We start from the raw sequence: 9,380 nt of genomic DNA on the forward strand, positions 1-9,380 counted from the left end.
AATACACATAACTACCAAAAGAATCATTCAGCATATGAAAAAATGTATACAAATTAATAATGAAAAAGACAAATACTTAATAAAAATAGGCAAAACTTAAGCAGACACTGCCAAAAAAAAGAGTAGCTAAAAAGCACTTAAAAGATGCTCAATTTAATAAGTCATTAGGGAAATGCAAATTAAAACACAATGAGATACTATTTAACACTCATTACAATGACTAAAATTCAACGACTGGCAATACCATGTTTGTTGGGAGCATGTGGAGCAACTGGAACTCTCATACATTGCTGGTGGGAATGTGAAATGGTACAAACATTTTAGAAAATAGCTTGGTACTTTCTTATAGAATTAAGTATACATCTTTCCATGATCCTGCAATTTCATTCCACGTTGTCTATACAAAGAAATGAAAACATTGTATCTACAAAAAGACTTGAATAAGAACATTCACAGCAGCTTTATTTATAATAGCCAAAAAAATCATAACACATCACACATATATCTGTCAGTATGAAAATAGTTACACCATGGTACACTCACACAATTAAATAGTACTCAGCTTTATGAAAGGAACAAACTACTGATACATGTGATGCAATAACATAGGTAAATCTTCAAAATATTATGTTGAGTGCAAGAGCTAGAAACAAAAAATACACATATTATGATTCTAAAAAGATACAGTTAAAGGTCAGGCAAAGCTAATATTTGTTGATTGAAATAGAAACAATGGTTGCCTCTGGGGGCAGGAAGAATGAGGGAGCACAGGGGAACTTTTAGAGATGATGAAAATATTTTGTCTTGAATAAAGTTTGAGTCACATAGGTGTATTCATTTAACAAAACTCATTAAGCTGTATATTTATGATCTGTGCATATCGTTCTCTTAATTATACCTTAATTAAAAATAATAAAAAATTATTAAAAGATGCAGCATTTACAATTAGTATTTTATTTTGTGGAACACGTAACTTTTAAAAATACGTGAAATTTAATTAACAAAATAAATGCTCTGAGTTCTTTGGAATAAAAGGTAAATCTGACATACAGCCTGTCCTCCAAGAACATGGAGTCTATAAGACCATTGGAAACTTCCAGGACAAATTAGAGTGCCCCCAGAGAGGGAAGATTAGAGCAAAGGCAAAGGGGAAGGAATGGGAAGGCGTGTAGCTGGGATTTTAAGGGATGGCATGTGAAAGGAAACCACAGGAAGACAGTGTACCTCAAACTTTAAATATGTATTGACATTGATTTATCTAATTATAAAACTTAATTTCTTGTTTGCAAAATTCAAAAGCAGTGAAAGCAATAAATTTAGTGACCCAAATCTGGTAAATGGAGACTTTTCAGAGGTTTAACTTAAAAATTAACCAGTTTATTCATTCATTAAGCCATTCAACAAAGATTTATTAAGCTAGGGGGATATTCTAAGGTCTGCCTAAATGAAAGATGACTGCTCTTTTGGAGCTAGTTTTAAATTTAATTCTTCTAATTTTGTTGAGACAGAAATTGTACGGAAGAGAAAAAGAAATTAATTAAAAATATAACATTCTTTGAGTCCCTATCAAGTGCAGTGACCAAAGAAATGTAGACCTTTTCTGCCCTGCTTTCAGCCTTCTGCGAAAGGTAGGATTCATTAAAAGTGGGAACAGTCATGGACCGCAGAGTTGGCAAAGCTCTCATAGGGCTGTGAGTAAGGCAGTTCCAGAGACACTGCACTTAGTGTTTGTTTCATAGGCACTGTCTCACTTAATCCTCACAAGGACTCTCTTAACTGTTTTAAAATCAGGGCTGAGAAAGTTCAGCAAATCAGACAGACAGGGGCAAAGTTGCCTCTCAAAGCCACATATATCTGATGGAAGTAGAGGCTGTCCATCTCTACACCAGACTGCTTCTCGACATCTCCGGGGTGCCCTGACGGAAGCATCCTTCACTGTGATCCACCTCAGCAATGTCCTGCAGAGCCCTCTGGAGAGCCAGCTTGAGGATCGGCTGCTGCAGCCGCCACTGCTTCCTAAAAGAGCCCACGAAGAAGTAAATGATGGGGTTGGCACTGCTGTTAAGAGATGACAGGACAACTGAAACTGGATGAATATGACAAAATAAGACATCAGAATTCTTCCAGATCCATAATATTAGGAACCACTGAATGCCAAAGGGCAGGCCGCAGAGGAGGAACACCAGCACTGTGAGCAGGATGGTCAGGTACAGCCTGGTCAGTGGCAGACCCCTGGAGCCACAGAGGATCCTGACCAGCAGGGCCAGACTGGACCCACAGAGAACCATGAATAAAAAAATCAGCCATGCTGCAGTGATTAAATCAAATGTCTGACACCAACCAGAGTCACCATCACCAAATAAGCCACAGAACTTCCCTTCCAAGATGCTCAGCAGTAGGGACAGGGCCCAGAGCAGGACACACGCGACCGCTGACAGGTGTCTGGGGCGGCGGCAGCGATACCAGATGGGCCACAGGACGGACAGGCAGCGCTCGGTGCTGATGGTGCTCAGCATGCTCAGGCCTGCAAGGTAGGCACAGGTCATCACAGTGATGAAGAAGCTAGGGAAATTGATGGAGATGGAACAGAAGACGTTACTGAGGTACACCAGGCAATTTATAATCTGGAAGCAGAGGAAGAGGAAGTCGGCCCCGGCCAGGCTGAGGACGTAGACAGAGAAGGCGTTCCTGCGCATGCGGAAACCCAGGAGCCAGAGCACAAACCCGTTTCCTACCAGCCCGACCAGGGCAATGAAAAGGATCAGGAAGACCGAGATCAGGGTCTCCTTGCCACAAAACAGAGGAAGGGCTTGGTCATTTCCATTCATTGTTGTACTTTCTGTTCCCCAGGCCGGGGTGGTTGGATCCATGCTCAGAAAACCTCCACTGGTGCCCCTGGAAACAAAAACAAGACTTGAGTACCTGCTGCATGTTCACTGATTCTCATGACCAGCCTGTTATGTGGTAATTACCGCCCCTGTTTTACAGGAGAGGAAATCAGAGGCTTGAAGAGATTAAGTCATTTATTAAGGGCCAGGGAGTCCTAGCACCTGGATTCAAACTCATTTCTTGCTGACTCTAAATCCTGGGCTCTTTCTATTACAAGGTAGATCCTCTGCTGGTATGGGAATATTCTAAGGCCCAAACACCCCCACTCACTGTCACTGTGTCATGTCTCCTGGAGGCAGGAAGAGAAAAGTCTAGGCAGAATATGTGGGGCAGCAAGAGACAGGACTCTGAGTTCAGCATTCTTTTTATCCTGGCATACAGATTTCCCCTCAGGGGCCAGAAGAAATGACCCAGGCCATGACCCATGGCCACCCTTAATGACTGAGAGGGGTCCATCAACAGTCAGAATAGAGATCATGATTTAGGGTCATAACGGAGAGGTGACTTCTTGCTAGGGCAGGTCTGAGGACAGCCAGGCCTGTCAGGCTAGAAATTGCTCAGTGGGTCAGCTTTATGAAAACAGGAAGAATTTTTCTCTTATCCATTTCTGTGTCCTCAGTGCTTAGCTCAATGTGAGGGCATAGTGGAGGGTCAAGAAGTTTGTACCACATATAAATGAATGAATGAATGCATGCATGCATGCATGGGGAGCCAAGAGTACTTGAAAATTTGGGCTAAGTGGAACACCAACATTTTAAAATGAAATTAGTCACTAAAAAACACACATGTAAAGAAATGAAGAAAACATCATTCCTCATGTTTCCTTCTGGGAAAGCTCTGGTGTATTTGAAGGGATTGCTTCTGCCTACACAGATAGTGAATAATGGCCACTGTCATATCTTCAATCCAGGAAGGGCTAGTGTATGGCTTTTGCTCAGCACCCAAAAGAGTTTAAACTTCCAGTTTATGGAGAGGATTCAGGGTTTGTCTGAATTTCTCTGCATCTTGGAGGAAAAGGGGGCAATTTGGGAAAAGGAGAGAGAGGCAGCAATTGAGAGTGTCTAGTGTCTAGAGGTAACTAGAGGGTGTTGTGGTATGAATACATCTACGGTGGACCCATTACTTCCCCCAGATGATTTTGAGCTTTCTTTGCAAATTAAAGCATTTGTGAACAGGATTATTTGGGGAAAGGAGTGGGAAATTAGAAAAAAGAACCATGTCTACACTGTGCAGGGCTTTGGGGGGAAAAGGCAGATGCTTATGTAAATTACACTTGGGAAGGAGGCCTTACTCACAATGGGGTGAACAATAGCAGCTGGCTGAGTGCTCCTCAGGTATAGCCTCTTTAAATCCTCTTCAGAGCCTGGTGAGGTCAGTACTATTATTAGTCCTATTTTACAGATAAGGAGATTAAAGCACAAATATATTGAGTAATATGCCTCAGGTCTCACAAACAAGTGGTAGAGCCTGCATTTGAACCCACAGGTCTGTGTCAGAGGGCTTGTTCTTAACCAGCCTTGCAGCCCCATTGCAAGGGTTCAATACCAACTACACATGAAGAAAGGAGAAAAGCAACAAGTAATGCTCATATCAAATCCAAAATGGAATGTCAAAATTGCAGTTTTTTAAGCCTAGATTAAGCAACTTTAAGAAATAGTAAGGAAAAGAAATTAATCAAATAAGGAGAAGAGATGTGAATAGAAGCCAACTGAGAATAAGCAACTGAATGCAAGAGCTGTTTCTTGCTTCAGAAAAACAGCTGTCAATCACTCCACACTGCAGAAAACTCTCATGGGTTGGAGGCCTCCAAGGGGAGAGTGAATGTGTCCTCCATGGGGGTGCAGAATTGGCATCAAGGACTGAATGCATCCATCACATGCTGTCTTAGTTCCTGTAGCCCTGGTTGGCCTTGTGAGGATATGGAAGAAAACCACTTCTGTTGTCCTCCCTCAGGGCAGGTTGGCCTTTTTATTCGTGGCACTGAACACAGTTTGCACCTGTATTTTTTTTTTTTTTTGAGATGGAGTCTCGCTCTGTTGCCCAGGCTGGAGTTCAGTGGCTCGATCTCAGCTCACTGCAAGCTCCGCCTCCTGGGTTCACGCCATTCTCCTGCCTCAGCCTCCCGAGTAGCTGGGACTACAGGTGCCCGCCACCACGACTGGCTAATTTTTTGTATTTTTTTTTTAGTAGAGACGGGGTTTCACTGTGTTAGCCAGGATGGTCTCGATCTTCTGACCTTGTGATCTGCCCGCCTTGGCCTCCCAAAGTGCTGGGATTACAGGCGTGAGCCACCGCGCCCGGCTCTGCACCTGTATTTTTAAGTGTATGTCTGTTTTTTCTTTTACTTCCCTCATTAAACTCAACATTTTTGTTGTGGTTGTTCACTATTATATCCCCAGCCTCCAACACATATCCCTTGGAGGCCATCTATTGTAATACGCTCATTTAACAAAGAAAGACAGGCTTAACGTGTACAAAAGAGTTTCCTGAATCACATGGTGAAAAGCAGGTCCAATACCAGCTCCTGGGGCCCTGTCCTAGGTTTATTTCTGTTCCATGTCTACGTCATTCACTATTTGTGAGGCAGTGTTGAGAAAAATCTCCAGGTGAGCACAGATGCTAAAAGAGAATCGGGCTATAGAGACTGCTTGTTGCCCCAAAAGCCATTCTCCTTTTCTCACACATAATAATTCTGAGTCTTAGATCAGAAAAAGGCCCATTTCTCAGCTTCCCTTTATGCTAATGGCACCATGTAACCATATGTGATGGTCAAGGGGAGGTGAGAGAAAGTGATATAACCAGCTCCTCCTGTACTCTTTCTTTTTTTCTCTTCTCTCTGGCTGGAATGCTGATGTGTTTGGGAGCCATGTAGGACCATGAGGGTAAGGGTACCGCTTTAGGGATGGGGAAATAGAAATTGGAAGGAGCCTTGATGTTTGATGTCTTAGAGTTATCAGCCCAAGTCTAATAAACATTCTTTTTGATTATCGCTATAATAGGTTTCTTTTTAGAGAAGCCAAAATCATAAACTTACATTACACATACCTGTGTACTTATAGCTGGGAGTACCTATGTACTCCCAATCCCTTTTTTTCCCAACCACATTCCATTCTCAAGGCATTTATGATGATAGTGAGAGACTAGTCCAAAGAAGTGACACTAGATGGGAAGGTCAAACAATTAAAGAAAAAGGGAGGTGATAGAATGAGAAACTGATTCAATCACATTAATAGAGAAAGTCTCAGGAAAGACAAACTGAGAAGAGGCTATGGGAAGAAATGGACTTTTCCTATTTGCTATTAGGATCTCATGTCCATCCTTCTCTACCTGCCTTTGCATCCTGGGAGGAGACATGTCTGTGCCTCGTCAATGGGCTGTCTTTCACTCAGGCTCCAAAGGGTACACGTTGAAAGGAGATTGGAGGGTGACTTTTTTTTTCAGCCAAAGGGACACGTTGACAGGAGATTGGGGGATGATTTTTTAAAAGTTTCCTGGCTCTCTCCCTGTGCCCTGAAGGGCTGTGAGTTGGCAGTGGCAGTGTTTTTCTACCTAAGGACGTAGCCCTGTCTGGTGGCCCTTTCCTGTAGCCACAGCTATAGTTACAGTTACAGTTACCGCTACAGCACATTCTGAGTTCTCAGAACTTCTCTTTCTCCTTATCATTTCAGACCTAGCAACGGTAACAGCCCTGCACTATCACTTGCCTTTGAGGGCTTCATCATTCCTTAATCCCTGTTCACACCGTTGTAAACAGTCTCTTCACTAAACTCCTCTAAACTACTCCTTTAGAGTGTGTGATGTGTGTTTTCTGCTGGGACAATGACAGATATGAAGGAAAAACCTTTTGAATAACAAGAAAATCAGTGCAACCTGAGGTTTTAAATAACAATTTAGCTTAGGGAAGTAATGACTTCATTCTAGCCTGCTCCTAAATTAAAATCAGCAAAATCTTTCTCTCCATAGTTTCAGATTTGAATGGTCGAAGAGAAGGGGAGAATATTGGTAGATAGAAGACAAGTGGGACGAACCTGCTTGACCCAATTCGGATCTCCCACCATCTAAGCTGCCAGCATCCAAAGCTTCCTCAAAGGAGCTTCCTGTCTTCTTTTCCTAATGAATTCATCAGGATGTGGACTAAGGTAAAAACCAAAACTGCCTTTGAAAGAAGATGGTTCTTGAACAAACTCTTACCTTAACACCCTTCTTTCTACTGGAGTTGGTGAGTTGAGAAGTGCTTTCCTGGGACTGGCAAACAGCTGAGGATGGGGAGATGCCTGCAGGAGCTGGAGTGAAACCTGATGACTGAGTGAAGCTTATCAAGATGCTCAACAACCCTGTGATTTCCTGTACAGAGGGTGCTGGAAAATAAGAGTATGACACATGAAACCACATGAGATGTTTCTCAGCATTTGCCCTGACTCCAATCACTTATCTTGGTTCCTCCCCTACCCTCTCCGGCCCCACTCCCTGCAAGGAATCACCATCCTGAAGTCTTTCATTGCCCACAATGAGCATCCAGGAAGCAGACCAATCAAGCGACGTGAGCTTTCATAGCTAAAGAATAGTCTGCCCTCTTCTGCTTGGCATTCAAGGCCCTGGCTTACTTGATCTTTCAAAATCGGGTTTATTTCAAATGACACTAAGGTGTATAAAATGAAATGCAAAGTCTCTCGAAGTCTCATTCCCCAAAAGCAACCACTGCATACAGTTTCCATTCTTTTTTTAAAAAAAGCTTTGCATAATAAAACAACATTTCTATTTTTGATTTATCAATGTTAACAACTAGATATGTTGAGTCTCCTTATAAAATATAGGGGACTTAGCACATCACATGCACCGTCTGTCACGTTTCTCCCTCTACATCATGATATTTATTAGCTAGATTATTTTTAGATCATCTAGAGCCAACCAATATTTTCAGCCTTATCTCCTATGACTTCCTTTCATGTGCCTATGCTGCAGCCAAATTGAGTTATAAGTAACAATTATGAAGCATTTAAGACGATCAGAAGAAATTATTCACTCATTTATTCATTCATTCAACACTGTTTATTGTTTGCCTATGATATGTCAGGTACCGTTCCAGGCAATGAAGACACAATGATGAACACCATACAAGATCATGCCCCTTTGCATTCCAGAGCAGCTGGGTGACCTCAGACAGGGAACATGTGTTGATTGAGGCGAGTTCTGAGACTCAGCATTTTCTTGCATTATACTTTGGTGCAGTGGGTAAACCATGCATTTGTCCCCAGAAATCTGCTTTCCTCATGAGCAACAGCAGGACCTTAGAAAGCTTTAACTTCTGTTACTGTCTAACCTACTGTGCTCTGTTATTTGATTTTGATTCTGTTTCCCTCCAACAAATGAAACACTTATTATTGTTTTAAATAGTCAGTGTTTATTCAGATTTATCCACATAATCACCAATGCTTTTGCTCATCCTCCCATTTTACATCTCATATCTTCCATTTCTCAAAACGCATTCTTCAGGAGTTCCTTTTGTGAGAGTCTCTGCATGGTAAATGCCTCCTTTTATCTATCTGAAAATGTCATTGTTTCACCCTCGTCTTCTAAAGATGGTTTTTCCAGGCATGGCGTCGTAGGGTGATAGTTTCTTTCTTCCAGCACATTGAAGATCCACGTTCTGACTGCCAATGTTACTGTTGTGGCCATCATTATGGTTACTGTTGCAGCCATCAGTCAGGTTGCCATTTGCTTGTGGTGATCTGCCTTTTTTTCTCTAAGAGCTTTTATTTTTCTCTGCTATGATACGTTCTCACCAAATTGTATCTGGTGACTCTTTTTCAAATCATGTTTGGGATTTGTGGAGCTTCCTAGATTTTAAAATTATCATCATTTAACATTTTTAAACAATTTAATGCTATAATCTCTTTAAATATTAACATAACGGTGAAGAACACAAGACCAGGCTACTTGGCATTTCTCCTATGGGACCTTAGCCAGACTTTGTAACTCTGTTGTGTTTGTTTCCTCATCAGTAAAATGGGGATAACATTATTAGTCTATAGGTTTGCTGTGAAGATTAATAATTTAATGCACATAAATGATTTACAATAGGAGCACATACTAAGTGCTATAAAATTATTAGCTCTCATTATCACTTTTAGTATTATCTCTTTCTGGAAGTCTAATTCAACATATGTTAGCTCTCTTCTTCTATCATCCTTATTTCTTAACCTTTTCCTTATGTCTCGTCTCTGTCTCTGAGGCTGCTTTCTGGGTAATTTCTTCAGATGTATCTTCCAGTTAACTAGATTCTTTCCATTGTGTCTAATCATCTGTTTAATCTATCCACTGAAGTTTAAATCCAAGTTTTATATTACTAATTTCTAGAAGTTCTATTTTATTTTTTTAAAATTATACTTTAAGTTATGGGATACATGGGCAGAATGTGCAGGTTTGTTACCTACATATACACATGCCGTGGTGGTTTGCTGCATCCATCAACCCGTCATCTACATTAGGTA

General features: G+C 41.4%; 1 protein-coding gene across 2 annotated transcripts; it reads right to left on the minus strand.

Annotated features, from left to right (window-relative positions):
* Positions 1–938: 938 nt before the first annotated feature.
* On the minus strand, positions 939–7,179 carry MRGPRX2 (MAS related GPR family member X2). 2 transcript variants are annotated; one of them, XM_016922412.4, is made up of 3 exons: positions 6,221–6,479; positions 5,935–6,048; positions 939–2,895 (listed from the first exon to the last, which is right to left on the minus strand). In XM_016922412.4, exon 3 carries the CDS (start codon positions 2,868–2,870, stop codon positions 1,881–1,883), a length of 990 nt encoding a protein of 329 aa, XP_016777901.3. In that variant the 5' UTR covers positions 2,871–2,895; positions 5,935–6,048; positions 6,221–6,479; the 3' UTR covers positions 939–1,880. The 2 variants fall into 2 exon arrangements, with proteins under 2 accessions (XP_016777901.3, XP_521864.6); XM_521864.8 differs by lacking the exons at positions 5,935–6,048; positions 6,221–6,479 and adding an exon at positions 7,081–7,179.
* Between the last annotated feature and the right edge of the window lie 2,201 nt (positions 7,180–9,380).

The sequence above is a fragment of the Pan troglodytes genome, chromosome 9 (genome assembly GCF_028858775.2).
Source record: "Pan troglodytes isolate AG18354 chromosome 9, NHGRI_mPanTro3-v2.0_pri, whole genome shotgun sequence".
NCBI lineage: Eukaryota > Metazoa > Chordata > Mammalia > Primates > Hominidae > Pan > Pan troglodytes.

Coding starts and splice junctions, on each gene's coding strand:
- MRGPRX2 (XM_521864.8), bottom strand. CDS start 2,870: ATGGATCCAACCACCCCGGCCTGGGGAACAGAAAGTACAACAATGAAT.